At 41.4% G+C, this 19,056-nt stretch overlaps 1 protein-coding gene across 2 annotated transcripts; it reads right to left on the reverse strand.

The window, feature by feature from the left end:
- Positions 1 to 5,251: 5,251 nt before the first annotated feature.
- Positions 5,252 to 18,703, reverse strand: naf1 (nuclear assembly factor 1 homolog (S. cerevisiae)). 2 transcript variants are annotated; one of them, XR_004897035.1, is made up of 10 exons: positions 18,596 to 18,703; positions 15,411 to 15,670; positions 12,429 to 12,561; positions 8,826 to 8,919; positions 8,600 to 8,682; positions 8,327 to 8,487; positions 8,088 to 8,139; positions 6,751 to 6,838; positions 6,116 to 6,576; positions 5,252 to 6,061 (listed from the first exon to the last, which is right to left on the reverse strand). XR_004897035.1 is itself a non-coding variant. In XM_031319749.2 (9 exons), exons 2-9 carry the CDS (start codon positions 15,668 to 15,670, stop codon positions 6,188 to 6,190), a joined length of 1,260 nt encoding a protein of 419 aa, XP_031175609.1. In that variant the 5' UTR covers positions 18,596 to 18,703; the 3' UTR covers positions 5,252 to 6,187. The 2 variants fall into 2 exon arrangements, 1 of the variants encoding a protein (XP_031175609.1); XM_031319749.2 differs by having other exon boundaries at positions 5,252 to 6,576.
- Positions 18,704 to 19,056: the final 353 nt, after the last annotated feature.

Genomic DNA, 19,056 nt, shown 5'->3' on the forward strand with positions numbered 1-19,056 from the left:
TTCTTGTTTTTATTCCCTCTTCCGTAAATTTTTTGGCTCTCCGTAACTTCTGCTTACGTTGAGCTATTAAAACCATTCAACTTTTAAAATGTTCAGCTCTTTCAGCTAATGACGGGACTTCTTCAACTTTTTTTCTACTATTTATACTTTTTAAAATATTAAGCTTTTTAACACTGTTTTTTTTTAACATTGAAGTCAATGAGATCATGCTTCAAATCCTTCAAATTTTCTTCCGCTCCCAACATTTTCAGCCCCTCCATACTTTCACCTACAGTTCTAAATAAAGAACCTACTGTTCTCTCACACTGTCTCTCACTCATTAGCAGGTGTGGTGATTAATGATCAAATTTGTGATCTATATAGATGATAGTGTAGTGGTGTAGTAGTGTAGGACACATGACTTTGTTGTGGGAGATCCTGGTTCAAATCCCACTGGGTTACATCAGTCATTGTGTCCCTGATCAAGATGTCTTTTCACTTTTTCAACTATTCTCACTACTTCAACTTATTCTTATGGATTTAAGCTATTCAACCAGTTTAGCTTTAACAATTCAGCTATATATGTTTTATTTTGGCTCTCCTCTCTTTCTCTCCTCTCTTCTCTCCTTCTGTCCTTCTCTCTGTCCTCTCTTTTCTGTTGTTCAGCCCCATTCTTTTTACCTAATGTATTTCACATCTCATATCAGCTAGATTGATGCTTTTTCGTTCTATGCAGTGTCTGATAATAATACAAAGTATTTCTTCTTTCAGCCGTTTTAGGTAATTCATTTCAACTTTCATCTTTGAAAGTATTACAGTTCAGCTTCCAGCTTTTCTAACAATGTATTTTAGCTCTTCACTTGAGTAATGCAGTTTAGCTTCCAACTCTAACAATTTTCCTGATTTTTTTAGCAGTGTAGTGCATTTGAGCTTTAAGATTTTTCGTACTATTTGTTTCATATTTCTGCATTTGTGAGTGATTATCAGTTAGAAAATATACTCAGACCTCACAATGTTATACATCTTTTGTCATTATTCAACTTTTGAAGCCAACAGTTCAGTTTAGCATAAGCTTTTAACTTTTTAATGAAATTCATACGTATTAAAACGATTTCCACTTTTTCAACTATTCTCACTACTTCAACTTCTTCTCACTGATTTAAGCTATTCAACCAGTTTAGCTTTAGCAATTCAGCTATTCAGCATTCCCACGCATTTTCCGCAGGAAATGCATTTTCTAGTTTCTTTTATTATTGTGTTCAAAGAGGTTCTCAGCAGGAAACCGATGGAGTGCCTTCTCCAGGTAGGGAATGAGTCATTACCCCAAGTGAAGGAGTTTAAATACCTTGGGGTCTTGTTTCGCGAGTGAGGGGACAATGGAGCGGGAGATTGGTCGGAGAATCGGCGCAGCAGGTGCGGTATTACATTAAATTCATCGCACCGTTGGGACGAAAAGAGAGCTGAGCCAGAAGGCAAAGCCCTCAATCTACCGGTCAGTTTTCGTTCCTACCCTCATGAAGGCTGGGTCATGAGCAAATCAAATCTAATCAAATCAAATTTGATGTCATTCTTGGTTCTCTCAGTGCCAATCAGTCCTCGCCTCATTCTTCAGCATTTAAATGTAAACTGACCAGAACATATAATCTCAGGTGGAACAGAATAATTAGTGTTTCAGCTAATCAACTAAATTTTCACTCATTGATGTAGTGTTTTGTCTCTAGTTACTGTATGTGTAGAAATGTCCTGTTGAGAAAAGGTTTTGCAAAATTACAGCAGCAGATTTACATTAACAGTGCTACAGAAACATGTTGGACAAGTGAAATGAGGCCCCAACTACTGATGCCAATCTTACACAAAGAAATTTATTTCCCATTGACGCAGCTAATTAAATGGGAAAATAGTGACTTTACAAAGCATTCTGGTACAAAAAAATAAAGTACATACAATACCACATATGAATGACAATGACTACGTTTACATGCACATAATATTCCAGTTTTTGGCCTTTTTCCGAAAAAGACAATATCCCGACTAAGCTGTTTACATGGCTAATGAAAGTGAATATTCCACTAATATTCCCGTTTACATGTAGCCGTGCAAAATACGTTTTTTTCCAATTTTACCAGCGGCAGCAGACTTGTTGGACCATGGGAACACACAGCCTCCCTCTTTCATTCCTTCAACCAGCTTCTTGAAAAGGTCGGCTCATATCCAAAAACCTGTTGATATCCAAGTCTTTGATAATGTTTAAAAGTAGCTGTGTTTCTCCTTATCGCGTCTGCAGCCTTGCAAACTGTGGCTGGTTGGTTTGTGTACAGTAACCAAAGCAACGCACAGAGCTGACCATAAGCCAGTAAAATCCCAGATTGAGACGCATATTCTGAATGAGCTGTATACATAAATAATGCCTTTAAAACCAGAATAATAACGGAATATCCCACGTCTTAATCGGAAAATCCTATATTCAGAAAAAGGCCTTATTTGGAATATCCAACCGGAATATGCTGTTTACATGTGACATGTCCTAGTATCCTATCACTTTCACATCAGTTGAATATTTTCAACACATGCCACAGAAATATTAAGTCTTGATAGTCGTAGTAGTAGCTGCAACTGAATTCAGACTGAACAACAGTCTATTTTAGGCCTTAAAACCATCAAAGGCCTTTCCATTCTTAGCCAGTTAAGACTGGACCATAACACACTGGAATACATTTAAAGAATGAAGCCTGAGTGTACTATTGCAAATATAGCAGTATACAGATCATTATCAGCAGAGCAGTTGTGTATTATTAAGACATTAAATGTACATCTTTTCTGTTCAACTCTAATTTGACTCTAAAAAATCAGCTTTTTTTAACTCTATAAAATGTATCACTAAGTCAGTATGTCCACACACACACACACACACACACACACACACACACATATATATATTGATTATGAGGCACGTTTTCTTAAAAAATGCGATGGAATAAATTGCGGGAACTTGCAAAAACTGCGGTTTCATGGCTTCATCGAGGGGTTTGCAGCTTATCAATGATATTCACGTCGCGTAATTACGTCAATTCATAATGTTCCCATGGCAACAGGGGAAAATGGCTACTCTTGTGTGAAGTAAACGCAACGTTTTTCAACTTTCTGCTAAGATATATGTGACTTTTTTGCAACAAAAATGCAGGGATTATGAAATCATGCAAGCCCCGCATATTTTGCACGGAAATCGGCAATTTAAAAAAAAAATGCGGCCCCCAGACTTTGGCTGATTATGCATTGAATTATGCGATCGCATAATCATGTTTTTCTGGGGGGACTGATATTAGCAAATATAAATCCCCACTGCTTACTGGCCTATAGGTAAGGTAGTCACTAAGGCCACCCGCAGATACAGTTCATCCTAAAGATCCACTATGTCACATATGTTTAACATTAAAAGATGATTTATAAAATCATACCAACAATTATTAGGCTATTTTAAAAGCTTAGTATTCTACGGAAAAAAATTACGTATAAAGGTTTTAGGCTGCCCTACATGTTATTGTAGGCCCGGTTTAATATGCAACTTCATTTTATGCAATATATATAGTAGGGGGTCCCTGCTCCATCTCTCTTTCAGTTAAGGGGTCCTTGGCTTAAAAAAGCCTTTATACATACCTTTTTTGCATAGAATACTAAGTTATTAAAATAATAATTGCCATGGTTTTATAAATCATGTTTTAATGTTAAACATACATGTGGCACAGTGAATCCTTAGTATTATCTGTATCTGTGGATGGACTTCTATAGGCCAGTAAGCAGTGGGGATTTACACTGTCTTAAAGGATTATTAGGAACACCATACTAATACCATGTTTGACCCTATCCTATCAATATGGGCCAAAATTTCTAAAGAATGCTTCCAGCACCTTGTTGAATCAAAGAATTAAGGCAGTTCTGAAGGCGAAAGGGATCCCCCACACTTCATTCAGTTTAAAGTTCAGGAGATTGTCTTGACCTTCATTGCACTGAAGCAGCTGCCATGCGATTGGTTGATTAGATAATTGCATTAACGAGAAATTTAACAGGTGTTCCTAATAATCCTTTAGGTGAGTGTATATTTGCTAATAATATGTTGGCGTCATGTTAAGACTTTAATTTTAGGAAAAAACTTTCAAAAATTAACAATAAGTTAGAGGCCCTCCGGCACTGACTCTGAGGACCCCCTGTTGAAGATGCCTTGCGCTACACTGATGGAACATGCACTCACAAGCACGCTTACTCCAGATTTCCACTGAATGCAGAATGTCTGCGGACCGGCTCCGCTGCGGAACGGCTGTGTGCTCCGTCAATACCCACTAGGTCCGGATTTGTTGCAGCGCGGCTGCAGCCATGACTGACAGCTGTAGTCACGAGGACCCACAGTATCTCGCGAATTCACGTAGAATAGAACCACAAAACCAACAACAGTTTGTTTCCATCCAGAGAAGTAGAGGTGAAACAACTTTGTGCTGTGTTTTCAAGGTGTAGTGCAGGGAAATATGATCCGCCGTGAGCACGGTGTATTTTATTTTGAAAATTAACCAAGTGTTTATTTTGTTTCTGTGCTCGACTTCCTGTCCCGCACTATCTGCCGTGTGCTGAATTGCTGCAGAGCTCTCCGGCAAAAATAGAAGCTCCACCGCCGGAGCTGGGACGCAGTCGGAACGCAGTCTTTCTGCAGCCGTTCTGCAGTCAGTGGAAATACACACATTGACTTTAATGGAAACCTAATAACTCCGCCGCCGTTCCGCATCCAGTGGAAATTGGGGGTTAGGATGCACATAATTCTGTCTTCAAGTGAAGTTTTACCAAAAACACTCTAGGTACATCCCATGTCCGTTATTTCATAGCTCCTCGGTCCTCGACTGAACCGGAAGCAGTTCTGTCCATCCTCCGTTAAGGCCGTCTCAAAGCTCTTATTTCTATCCCGAGGACAGAGGAGGGATCATCGAGGAGATATAGCCAAGGAAACACGAGAGCAGCCTTTCTGCTTCCAGATGAGGAGTTGCTAATGCCGCCCCAAACAGCTGACGAATTCATGTGACGCTTCAGAGGAAAGGACGTCTCATCCCTCTAAAACACATTTGCTCGTTTCCACTCCGCTCCCATGATTTCCTCGGAAGGGAGGCAAGTGAAGGAGTCAGGGATGCAATTTAAGGGACATGAGATGCAGCTACTGTAAAAGGAATTTAACAAGCTTTCCATAAATATCCTGTTGGCCAACTTAGCTGTCAAATAATGACACCAAAATCAGTCATGTGACCCTTGTTGGCTCAGGTGCCTTTACTGACATTCAAACATACAGCATTTCATTGAGATTCAGAAGAAGTTGTAGCATCTGTACATCTTACGCCTCGTTCACACACGGACTAAAAACAGCAGGTTCCCTCTTTTCTCTCAGATGCTGGGCATGTCATTTACAAACTTCTACTATTGGACAGTTATTTTCTATTATAATATCATAGTATTTGCCATTATACTGGTGCAAGAGGAAGTAGTTAATTTGCACACTCTCTCTCTTATAAAAGTACTCCAAACATAGTAAAATGATATTCTAAAGAATCCACTAACCGTAACAAGCTGTTTTGTCTCCGTTTTGTTCAAAGTTCTTTTACCCAGTTGAGTTAGAATAGAAAATAACTATTTTGTGTTTAGTGGGGAAATCAAATGCTTGGCTGCATAAAGTTGAATGTTTCTCAACTCGGCCACTTTGTGCAATTTGAGTCTCGAGTCGCAGCATGATTTTGAGGTTCACCTCACAATGAATGGCAGCCTGTTGCCTCTCCGGTGTTTCAGTGCGCATGTGTGCACAGTTTAAGTGACATTTGACAAAGAAAATGGTCACATTTACTTGGAATATGACAAATAGAAAAATACCATTTTGATCAGGGACTACTTCCCCTCAGGAGGTCTACATGTCAAAAAAAATAAAATTTAAAAAAAAATATTTAAAACTTAAAAACACTGCAGTGACAGAATATGTGGTTGGTCTGACCACATCAGTGGGCTCCATCAGCTACATTAAGAATTTTTTTTATTTTATAGTCAGTGATGGTACAGCTTGCTAAACACTGCTAACAAGCAGAGCCTTGAGCCAGCTGTCTGACAGTCTACAAACATATTACATCTTCTAACAAGATGAACCAAAACATCAACTCCCCAGCAGCTCAGTGTGTACTTGTAAAGAGCATCACTGAGGGGGGGGAGGGGGTGGTGGTGGTGGGGGAGGAGGGGGGGGGAGGTCAGAGAAGGGGACAGAGTTTGGTGGCCAAAGAGGAGAGGAGAAAGATGGATTGAAGAAAGAGGGAGGAGGGGGGGGGTACAGAGGGAAGTTGGGTGGGGGGAAAATGTGATGAGGGGGAGGTGGGTAGGGGCAGGGAGGGGGGAGGTACATGGGAGGGACATGTGTGTGTCTGGGTGGTGGGAGCATGTGTCTGGGTGGAGCGGCTGCGTGGCTGAACTGTGGCTGTTTATTCCTCGGGTTCTGGTGCCTGAGTGGAGCTCCTGCATGTCTTGGTGGGAAACCCCTGGCATTACGCTGCTGTAGCAAGGTGTTCTGGGGAACGTGGGCAGGATTATCTGGATGAGGGGAGAAAAACGTAAAGAAAAGTAAGAAAAAAGATCACATACTACGGGAAAGTTAACTAGTTTCAAATTTAGACTTCTTTCAGATGGTAACAGTGTAGAACCATCCAAACAAGTCAGTAATTGAACTGAACACAGAATATACTTCCTGTTTACGTGTGCAAATACCTGTGTTGTTATTGTCCCTCTTCTTTCTGGAGTTCTTCCCTTTCCTCTTAGCTTCCTGTTCTTTCTCATCATCACTATAATCTAAAGCCTGGAGAGAAAAGAGAGAGAGGTTAAGAACAAGGGATGTTAAAAATTAACCATTTAACCGTTAACAGACAATAAGAATTTTGGCTGATTACCAAAAAAAAAGAATTAAAACAGTGTGTTGCATGTTAAAAAAAAGAAAAAAGGCTATGCAATCTATTTCATAACTGGTATGCTGTTTTTCGAAACAGAGCTTTGTCAAGGCAGTTTTATCTTCAGATAGCTTTTTACACAGATCGACCTGTGGCTGGGCCATCTTGAATGGAAAATCCTGTTCGCTATGAACGTGCACACGGATCACAAACACGGTCAGTCATTGAAGGAGAAATGATAGCGGGTTTGGGTAGCCGTCGTTCCCAGTAACGTACTCGTATGACAGAGAGCACGGACTCAAGCTTGTGACTAGCATCTAAGTCATGACCAGCAAGCACCTTCTTAGAGCTGCTGCCGTAACGTTACAGTATCTTCCTCGAATATACGCTGCAGAAGCTCCGGCTCCCTCAATTTGTGGCACCAGGTGCTGAACGGCTTCTCCTCCCTTTTCCTCTATCGATGCCCAGTGCCATCTGTTTTTAACTTTTTTCTCAACCAAAGCTGTATCTTCTTTGATAAACTTTGCCTCCATTTTTTAGCCGCGTTATACCGTTACCACGGATACCACATTTACCAAATGATACTCATGTTTCTTGGCAAAGAGCCGTCCTAGTTTCCCTCCGATTGGCTAGAACTCGGTCAGCCTAATACCATTGTTAGGTAGAACTACGATGTTTGGTTAAACCCAGCGCATCAGAAACAAATCCCATGTGGACTTTTTAATTTATTTATTTTTCTAAAATAGTCATAGGCCGGAAATCCGGCACCACTCCGGAGTACTTTAAGCCCTGCAGGCAGACACACAGCTGACAACCTCGCAGGTGGCTGAGGTGGACACTGACTCCGACGGCTGTGGACTTGTGTCGGTCGCACAAGTGGTTCCAGGAAAGTGGCTGCACGTGTCCACAACAATGCACAACATCGCGTCTGCGCGACTGCTACAAGTCCACAGCGGTCTACGGACACGGAGTGCATAAAGTTTGTCCGATTGTCCTGGACATGTACGGATGTACATGTGTTTCTGTGATGTTCAGCTACAGCTGTCACTTTCTTCAGATTTACTTGTTTTAATCCTAAAATGACTCTCAGTCTGTATGAACGCTGAAGAGTCGTAACATTATCTACTAAATCTTCTAGAACATTCCTGTCTGGGTGCTCACCTCCTCTGGTGGTTCTTGGTCGTTCTTCCACGATGCATCAGATCCCTTAAAACTGAAGGAAAACATGTTCACTTTAACACACAGTTAGGGTTGGTCAGAAACAAACTTCACTTAATCACATCAAAATTGACTACTGCTCAACCAACTAATAACTAATCATTATATTTGTCTAACTTTAATGTGTTCTATGCAACAACAACAAAAAATATATAACTATATGTGTGTGTACGTGCACTTACACTTTGAGCTGTTGTGTGAGGATGTATTTTGTGTACTCTTTGATGGCCGGTGTGTAATAAACAGTCAGTCCGTCCGTCAGCCCCTTGCTGCTTATCTCGTCCGCAGAGTTAAAACGTAAAACATACAGCGGACTGGACACTGGACCAAACACCTCAAACACCTAGAACACATAAATAGGACATTACTATGTAGAAACCAACAGGACGCAAACAACCCGATAACATAAAACACAAGTAGACAATGATACAGACCGCGCCTGCTGGTCCACCCACCTTGCCAACAGCCAGCCTATCAGATCTAAAGATGATGCTGTCATCAGTCAGAGGGGGCGTGTCTTTCAGAGACTGGATTATAACTGCAGGCAGCAAAAGTGTGGTTAAAGACACATTAAAAGCCTCTACTTATATCATCCTCTACCTAAGAAGAGTTGAGTTTTTCCAGTTCTTTAGGAATAAGAGTTGCAGTGTGACCTTAGCGTGAGTGTGTGTGTATATTTACCAAGTTGCTGTATAATACTGGAGATTGTTCCTACAGGCTGCAGTTCTGCGTCTTCTGGTAATGACACAGACACCTCCTCCACTGCCGGCAGCTCCTACACACAAACAGTGTGGATTAGAGATAGAAGATAGATTATAAAGACAGTAGCTGTGCAACCAGTAACCAGTAACATAGCTCAAACACAGCGTTTGAGCTATGAGCGTGATTTGACTGCTCACGCTAAGATGGCGCCCGAATGTAAACACGAACGCAACTGTCTTCACAATCTATCTTTTTAATAAACTGTCTGTACACTTACAAAGTTCTCAATGCTTTGGTTTGCATGTAGGGACCCTCATTATGCTGCTGTGTAAGTGTGGTGCTATTTTGAGCCTTGTTAGTGGTATAAAATAGTGATTTACCAAGTGCTCCGAAAGCTAGCGTTAGCAGCTAATCACTGGTTTGCGGTAGCTTGTTTAAAGCTAGAGATGCATTTGATTAGCATGAAAACATGTCCCAGAGAACGTTTGACTCGGTACAAATATGTTATTAACCCCTAGGTTCATTTTACGCCGGAATTGTCCTTTAAATAATGAATATCTGCCGATACCAAGTCCCTGTCCAACACTTACGAAACTAAGTATACACAGTTACTGAAATACTCCAAGTCTTACATTTAACTTACTGCAGCAACTTAGTCTTTTCTTTCAACACCAAAACAGTTCTCTTTAGGATCACAGCAAACCCCTAACCAAAAACTAGACAGTTTCAACTTATGTTTCAACTTTTATCTCGGCTTCAGGGAATAACAGCCTGTAAGCGCGGTGGTTTCCTGGTGGAATCACAGAAGTGTGGAGTATTGGAGTCATCGGCTTCTGTAAAACGGATGACTAAGAAATACAGACTTTTTTCCTCCAAGGGCTGGCAAGCTACGAGACTTTGCACAGACTAGAGGTCGACCGATGTGGGTTTTCTCTGGCCGATGCCGATCTTTAGAAATCAGGGTCAGCCGATGGCCGATAAATGCTGCCGATTTATTTTGGCCGATATGTGCTTGTTTTTAAACCTCTATTTGAAAGATAAAATGTAACACTAATATACACAGAATTTCTCAACAAAAACATTTATTGAACACTTCACCAATCTACACTTGTATACTTCAATTAAAAATGTATAATGTAAAAACATACTGTATATTGTATAAATAATGTATGAAAAATATATATATTATATTATTAAATAAACGAAACAGGTAAGAAGAAAATAAACTTTGTCAAATAAACCATCCATCCATCCATCCATCCATCCATCTTCGTCCGCTTATCCGGTCTCGGGTCGCGGGGGTAGCAGCTCCAGCAGGGGACCCCAAACTTCTCTTTCCCGAGCCACATTAACCAGCTCCGACTGGGGGATCCCGAGGAGTTCCCAGGCCAGGTTGGAGATATAATCCCTCCACCTAGTCCTGGGTCTTCCCCGAGGCCTCCTCCAAGCTGGACGTGCCTGGAACACCTCCCTAGGGAGGCGCCCAGGGGGCATCCTTACCAGATGCCCGAACCACCTCAACTGGCTCCTTTCGACGCAAAGGAGCAGCGGCTCTACTCCGAGCTCCTCACGGATGACTGAGCTTCTCACCCTATCTCTAAGGGAGACACCAGCCACCCTCCTGAGGAAACTTCGGGGGCTTGTACCCTGGATCTCGTTCTTTCGGTCATGTCAAATAAACTTTTCAATTAAAAAATAAAGTTTAGTGCACTTAGCAGCAATTATTAAACTTCTGAGAATACAAATATGCAAGCTTCACAGAAAGTGACATGTTATTAATCTCAACACTATTTCCTCCTAACTCCTGTTGAATCACATAAGACTAGGGCTATCTAAAGTCAATTCTTGTTCACCTTGTTTGTTAGATCATTGTTCATTTGTTGAAGTGTTTTATCTGTGTTTTGGGGATCCTACTGTTACATGTCCTGTTGCACTCATTAGGATCTTATCTGAGCAGATTTCTGTCATTCAAACAACTCTTAGTTGTAATTTAAAACTGGTCCAGCCAATTTAATAAAATTAAGGGTTTTATTCGTGCTCGAGTCCATAGATGCAGTTAATGGATACAGGCAGCAGTTAGCGGTTAGCTCCAGTTAGCTCCGTTATAGGAGTTGAGATGAGACTGCTACGGACAGGGGTAACAACCATACTCTGATAAATGACATTCGGGGAGCTTCCACAGCGGTGTGGCCGCGGTGTTTTGTACGGTTTTATGAGTACAGTTAATCCCAAGGCAAGAACACCAGCAATATGCTACTACTAACAGTAGCGACTGTGCGAGACACGGCGCAAGACTTCACAAGGGGAGGGGCTGGAGGCAGCTGGTCTGGGTGCGCTGTAAAAAATGTCACCTATTCATATTTTTAACACTAGGCTGCCTGCAGATGCGCCTGCATATTAATTGGCTTGATATACTGGGATATTGGCCGATGCCGATTATGTAAAAAAATGCCAAAAATCGGCCGACTGATTAATCGGTCGACCTCTAGTACAGAGTCTGTAGTCTTTTACACAAACACTCAAGGAATGCTGCAAACATTTGACAGCCAGTACGAATTGCCTGGGAGAACATACGTGTCACAAACGGCAATTCCACAACTGTACAACAGCGTGAAAGACGACATACTAAAGGAGATCAAAGACATACTGTGGATATTTAAAATGTCTTCCAGTTCGAGTATTAAATATTCTTTAGAAATAAAAGTTTATTGATCTTTGAAAAGGTGTACCTGCCTTATTATGCCATTATCATTATATTAGATGAAAATGGTCTCGGAACAACAATATTATCGTTTATCGCAATAATTTCTTGGACAATTTATCGTCCAGCAAAATTTGTTATCGTGACAGGCCCAACTAATAGTAATTTAAAGATGTGGTAGCATTGGATCTGGACGGGAAGGATAACTCTGGGAGTTGGAAGGGGTGTGTCGTGATTCTGCCTTCTCACTCCGCGACACTTTCGTGGAGCTGAGTGTCGCGATTTTGGTTTCATATCGCACATCGTTACAGCCCTAATGGTCATATATTGTGTGCAAAGTTGATACTGCAGGTTAGTAAATGCTCTGTTTGTTGGTTCACTTCCTATATTTGGGTCGGATTGCGTTCTCACCTGAAGTGAACCGAACTCTAGAGCACATGGAAGCTACAGCTGATTATGATGGACATGCTCTGTTGCAGAGGTGCTGATGCTGCCTCCATGCCCATGTATTTCAGCAATCTCTGCACTCGGTGAAACATGAGAGCAGAGGATATTAAAGATCATGAAATTTTAGCAGCGGCACACTGCTGGAGAATGATTAAAGGGGAAACACTGGGTTCCGTGTTGGTTTCGCTTTGTTACAGCGTGATCAAAACAAATGTTTTACCTAGTTGTAATATGGAGGAACACCATCTGAATGTGGATGATGCAGCTTGGTGTTTCGGGTCTTTGATCATAAGACACCCTCACCTGGGTGACCCAACCGGGCATTATTAGTCCCTGGCCTGTGTCCGAGCGCCACGCTACACCATGGATCACCCCTCTTAATCAAACATTTAAAATAACAGCTGAAGTCTTCGAACATACAATAAGTGACTGACCTCGAGCAGGACTTCATCCCTGGTTTTGATCGGTGCCGGTTGGCTGAAACCCTCATCATCATCCTCCTCAAAAACGGGGGCAGAGGGAGAAGAGGAGGATGAGGACGAAGAGGAGGAGGAGGAAGAGCTGTCACTGGGGACAGGGAAGAGCATCAGAGTCGGTTATTTGTTTCTATTCCTGTACTTTAACCAGCATGTTTAGTTGTAATACATCAAAAATAAGCCTTGTGTCAAACTGTGTGTGTGTGTGTGTGTTAGGGCTGGCCGATACGGACCAAGGTCTTAGGTCACGTTTCTCACCTACGTCTCACTCCCTCTTCCTCTCCTTGCAGTTCTCCTACTCATGGAAATGTTCATTTCAATTCCATGGGTACGACAACATGGGGGGGGGGGTACATCAGTGTTAGTGTAGTACACACTACACTAAATATCAAATTTAAATATATAATTAATACATCTCTGTAGTGCAGACTCTGTACTACACACTACACCAAATATTAAATTTAAATAATAAATAAATAACCAGCTTTTCAAAATAACAGTTGCAATGTGCAATTTTAAGCTCATTAAACTATTTTCAAACAATTTTACTGGCATTGCTCCCGTTATCCTCCGTGACACGCTCTCTTCCACTTTGCCCGACAACTCTTCTCCAAAACAAACAGCTCTGAGATAACAGAGCTCAGCCCATAGCTTCACACACTCCAGCAGATAGTATGCGTGAAATAAAAACAGGACACGTCATTTCACTGTATGTAACTACGCTAACTAACCGTGTATTGTGAACCACGTGTAGTGATAAAAAAAAATGGACAACAGCTGTGTCTCAAAGACCGGGCAACAGCCGGGACATTGAGAATCCATGCTCGAGAGGTGATGATAGTTCCAGTCACTTCGTCATGTATTCACTTCACTGAAACAAGAGAAGAAAGCCTCACTGATGTGAAGAATAGGACAGAAACATATATAAATGCTCTCTGCCCACCGTATGCCAACACTCTGGTAAGTCCACTGACTCACCCCGTCTCTGCCCGGGCATGCCCCAGCTGGCCGCATATTTGTTGACAAATTCCGACGCACATGCGACAGTGAAATGCTGATTGTTCTCACAGACAAACACGCGCGATATCAACTGGCTAGTTATCCTCCAGACAGCGACGGACCACGTCTCTTTTTCTTTCTCTCATTTCGGCCGTGTGGCGTGCTTGCCCGCTCGCGGTGTGAAGAACGTCCACGCTATTGTCCGAGATGCACTTGACGGCCTTTTGTGCAGCGGATTATTTTTTTTTTTTTGATGACCTAGTTAAGGCGGTAGGGTTCCCCTGCTTAGGCGGCCGCCCAAGCTGCAAAGTGCTGCGGGAAACCCTGAATATATATATTTTGCCGTGGCGGCCCGCCAAAACAGAACGTTAGCAGTGGAAACACTGAGGAGAACTTGTGAGCGAGAGGGGCCGGGTTTGAGCACAGACGGATCAAACTGTATCAACAGAAACAGCACAGACGCCCCGATCATTTTTTTGCTGCCGATAGTCGATGAGCCATTTAAAATGAGCGAAATCACCCGATCAGGGTATTTTGGGCGGCCGATCAATTGGGCATCCCCTAATAAATCATCCTATATCTCCTTTGAAAATAATGTGTATCAATATACTTTACCATGCATAGGTTTGACCTTGGCGCCACACCCAGGAAGATTGAGACCCGCCCAGGTAGATAAAATCTGAGTAAAACATTTTTTCTGTCCAATCAACGATGTATTTTATAGTACATACAGAAAAGTGGTCTCCAGTCCCTCCCCCTCGTAAAGTCGTGCGTGCATTACAGTGTAAACAATTAACTTCAGGCTCAGAGCCTAACATTAGTAGTAGCGCGCGCACACACACACACACACACACACACACACACACACACACACACAAATAGCTCCTCCGTGCAGATTCATTAATGCCATTGATTATTCTACACACTCCAATACAGTAATGTAGGTGGCGGTATGAGCGTTAAACTTGGTTTGCAAATTAACACACAGAAGAAGAAGTTGCTTTTCCCCACATCGATCTTTTTCCCCACAGAGAAGACGGCTGGAGTCCATCCGGAGTTTAATGGTTAGTATTATGAATTTATTAAAAGTATTTATTCAGGGTTTTTCCTGCATAGAATTTGGCACCAATTTGAATGACAAATCTGCTCAAGGTACGTTAGCGTGATAAGTTGATGCTTTCTCTGCGGAGTGCAGCCTGATTTGCTCTCGCAAGTCACATGACCAAATCGCAGCGTTTGCGATTAGGAAATCGCGTTTTAACATATCGCGATATTATTGCGAATGCAATTAATCGTTCAGCCCTAGACTGTGGGCAGATTTTTTGTGATTTATAAGCAACCTGTTTCTTTCAGATTGTCACGTTACTGAGAATACAGCTATTAGAAGGTACTAAATGAAGTCGAAGCTAACTCTGACAGCTAACATAAACTTTAGCTGTCTTCATGAAGCTCCCAGCTAAGCTCCTACAACTCGCGACGCAGTTAGGAAACCAGAACGAGCTAACTATTGATAACATAAGCATTTGGGCTCGGTGGATGTCGATTTTAAAGTCATGTTAAAACTATTTTGCATCCTTCTTCCGATTTCCAGCCGCAGCCTGTCACTCCCCCCTTGTACTAATGTTATAGCTCCGTGATCTTAAGACCTCACAATGCCTTGTGTTTCTCACTCCCGCTTACTTATTGTTCATCAGACGTGACATAGCAAAAGCATTTCATTTTCACATGCGGGTAGGCCAAGGCGAGAAGAGGGAGATTAGCTAACGTTAGTCAACATATTTATTAAAAAAAAAAAAAAAAAAAAAAATCACATTCAAATAATAATTTCAGCATTCGAATAGTATTGATTTTTATACTATTCGAATTATATTCGACTTTAGGAATTCGTTCCAACAGCCCTAGTGTGTGTGTGTGTGTGTGTGTGTGTGTGTGTACCTGTACCTGTCTGAATCCCCTGACTCATCGTCGTCACAGTCCTCTGTCTTAGACACACTGTGTAAAGGAAGCGTTGCTGCTGGCAAGTCTGTGTGTACATCTCCTGTTTCCTCTAGTTGTGTTTCTGTATTTGATGATGTGTCTGCATTGGCAGGGGTTACGATGAGATTTTCTAGTTGCGTTGTCATGGTAACCTCCATCTCCTCTTCCCCCTCCTTGTGCGCTGGTAACACGTGGCCATTCTCCGCTGATAATTTTTCCTCCATCTGAAATGTACACATTTTAAATCTTTGAAAGCTGGTCTTCAGATAAGACATGAAAAAAAAAAAAAGATCCACAGATCATTTTACCTTTATTAACCCTGCCAGAGGCACTAGTGCTGTGGATTATATTCAAACTTACAAAGCTTTATCTAATGCTGCATTCATGCAGGCGCCGGCACTAATGACTTCTCAACTCACTTGCATTCACGTACCCGTGAATGCCCCCTCAAGTCGGAAAAAGTCGGCGAAGATTTCCAAATAATTCTATCTGCTGGAGCACAGTACTTCAGGACACACCAACTACAAAAAACACCCTTACAACAGTTGTAGTTTAGTTAGGTTCAGCTGCCAGAACGACTTGGTTACAGGCGTGTCATGTAATGAAGTGGGTGTGTCTTGAATTTGTATTTTGTTTGTTTTTATGAATTGTCTTCTGTGTCGATGCTAGGGTTGTGACTATAACCGCATCACCGCAATACCAGCAGTGACGTGACACTTCACACTCACCGCATCTTTCCTCTGCAACTGACTAGCTAGCATTGCTTACCTAGGTACTGGGCATGTGCAACTTCCAACAAAGATGGAACACTCTGTAACTAAAACAGAGAGCTCAACACACAGGGTGAAACGAGGAGCTGCAGCAATGTGCAGTACAACAAAAAGTGTTTTTTTGAAAATTAAACACATAAACCTATTCTGGTACAACCTCTAAAATACAATTATGAACCTGCAAATGAGCACAATATGAGCACTTTAAGTTGTTCGTCTCTTGAGCTTTGCACAAGCTTTGACAGTCTATTAAAGCTATAGTACGTAGTTTCTTTTGCCACCATGAGGACAAGTAATGACAACAGACCGTAGCTCCCAAGACGGCGGCCGCCTGTATACGAGAACGTGACTGTCTTTATAATCTTATCTTTTTAATAAACTGTCTGTACACTTACAACGTTCTCAATGCTTCAGTTAACATTTAGGGACCCTCATTATGCTACCGTTGAAGTGTGGTGATATTTTGAGCCTTTTTAGTGGTATAAATAGCCCTGTGCCCCGAATACTAACGTTGTAAGCTAATCAGCAGTCCGCGCTAGCTTGTTTCAAGCTAAAAACACATGTCCCAGAGAGCGATCGAGTGGGTACACATCTGTTATTAACCCCTAGGTTCGTTTTGAGCCGGAATTGTCCTTTAAGAACTATATATAACAGGGAATAAGTTATAAAACAGGGAATAAGTTATAATTATAGAGGCCTGCCAGAGTGAGAGCAGGAGGAGAGAGAGAGAGAGAGATAATATCCACGGCTCCGTGGTGAATCTAACGTTACGGATCGGTCAGATCTTACAAATTATTAATCTGATTAATAGCGGTTGGGTGAAATAATACACAATCAACGAGGAAAATATTATTAGCCTTCTCTAAAAGGTGAACATAGCAGAGCTGCTGTCGGACAGACAGCTTCATTTGTAAGATCGTCTGAGAGACGCTCAAGAAACAGCAATTTAACTTCATTAGGATTATTTCAGAATCTAAAAAGGTCTAGTTCTGTTTACTCTCTCCGGTTTATAACTACAGTTAGTTTTGCAGCTTAAATATCCGATGATATCAGCTGCAGTGGCATTTCTGCGTGCATGGAAACTTTTACAAACAGCATCTCTAATCATTAAAGTAAATTGTTATAGAAAACACATACATTAATACAATACATCATTTTAAAAGCAACAGAGCCTGCAGGGACAGCCGAGGGCCAGTTAAACGTCCATGCGGCTCTCTAAATCGGAGAAAATAATTAATTCAGGTGGGTGGAAGGTGGAAGACGTTAAGCTTATTCGGATAAAGAGCTGATCCACGCAGATAGAGTGCGTTTGTGTATATGCCTAGCCTTTATATTTGTATAGTTCTTTTCATACAAACATTTGTAGTGTTTTACACTAAATATATAGCCATACTGCATATGTAGGCCATAGGCTATTATAAATATATAGGGGGGTGTGTGTGTTAAATACAACAAATAAAAATGTACGACCCCAGTACATTCTCATCCACGTTGTGAATTGAATTCAAAGTAAATATATAGAAGTTGTAATGAACACTTCTGCTCCTCTGACAGAGATCATAAAATGCTGCATTTGACAAAACGACAGACAGCTGATGCAGTCCGTCATATTTAACTGACGTCGCTTTTAATGACGGCTCGGAGGCAGAGATGTCTCGTGTTTGTTAAATGGCTGTTGCCTCGACTCCTCTCTCCTGTGGGCGGGACTAATACGCGAGGAGAGGAATCGGGGATGCACACTCTGGGAAATGGGAAAGGCCCACCGAAGTCAGATGAAAAGTTCCCAACTCCGGAAATTGGACCAGGAGCACGTGAATGCAGCATTAAATTTACGTGATGATGACCATAAATGAAGCAGGATAATCGAAGGGTGCTCAGTTTTTATTTAGCTAAGGGCCCATTCAATGTAATAGTAACTTACACTGTCCACTTTGAATACTTTACTTGCTGTTAATGCAGTGTAAAATAAACGTTTAGCTAAAGTCATATGAAAAGTTACGTTAAGTTACCCCTTAACACGAAGGTATAGCTAGGTAGACTAACTGTTTTCCCCATTTATTTTCAAACTAACGTTTCTCAGCATTGGAATTAATGTATGTTGCAAAACCACATCACAAATAAGTTGACAGAGAAAATATAACGTTATAGTTCGGACAAACTAAAACAAAAGAAAAGAGTTACGTTAGCTAACTTTATTTAACGTTATATCCACGCTAGCACGGTCGGCTAACGAGCTAACCAGGGCTAACAGCATTGAATTTAGGTTACGAACCGGACTAAACAGCCGCGAGCCAACATGACCACAGAGACTCCTTTCCAGCGAATTCCATAAACAACATGTCAGCAAAGTAACGTAAATACGTTTGTTAAAAGTAATACCTGTTTGTTGGTGAGGCTACTGTGCAGTAGAGAACCTCATGGAACTCCTGGCCAGTTTAATCTCCACCAAAATGAACCAAACTACTTCCGTTATCAACCTCCAAAATGAAAGCTTCATAGAAGATTTGGTTTAAAATCCCTTCTAAACTAGAACAAACTACAATGAAAACATACAATACAATGAGACATTATGGCAAGGGCAATTTTATTTTATTCAAGGTTGGCCTTTTGATAGCCTACCATTATTAAACGCCTGTAGTAGGTGTAACATTAGGCAGTCATTTGCCAGTAACAAAATATGCGTCTTGGTTTTATTATACATCACATTGTAAAGCCTATACAGTGTTTAATTATATATGGAAACAAGTATAGTTGACACCTACATTAATTACATTAACGTGCCAAATTAGTTTTACATTTTATTCTGAAAGCAAAAGATAAATTCCGGTGATAATCGTTTT

The sequence above is a fragment of the Sander lucioperca genome, chromosome 4 (assembly GCF_008315115.2).
Source record: "Sander lucioperca isolate FBNREF2018 chromosome 4, SLUC_FBN_1.2, whole genome shotgun sequence".
NCBI classification, from domain to species: domain Eukaryota; kingdom Metazoa; phylum Chordata; class Actinopteri; order Perciformes; family Percidae; genus Sander; species Sander lucioperca.

Coding starts and splice junctions, on each gene's coding strand:
- naf1 (XM_031319749.2), bottom strand. CDS start 15,670: ATGGAGGAAAAATTATCAGCGGAGAATGGCCACGTGTTACCAGCGCAC. Junction 8,683..8,825: donor CAGTATTATACAGCAACTTG/GTAAATATACAC, acceptor TGCTGCCTGCAG/TTATAATCCAGTCTCTGAAA. Junction 6,839..8,087: donor ACCAAGAACCACCAGAGGAG/GTGAGCACCCAG, acceptor TTTTCTCTCCAG/GCTTTAGATTATAGTGATGA.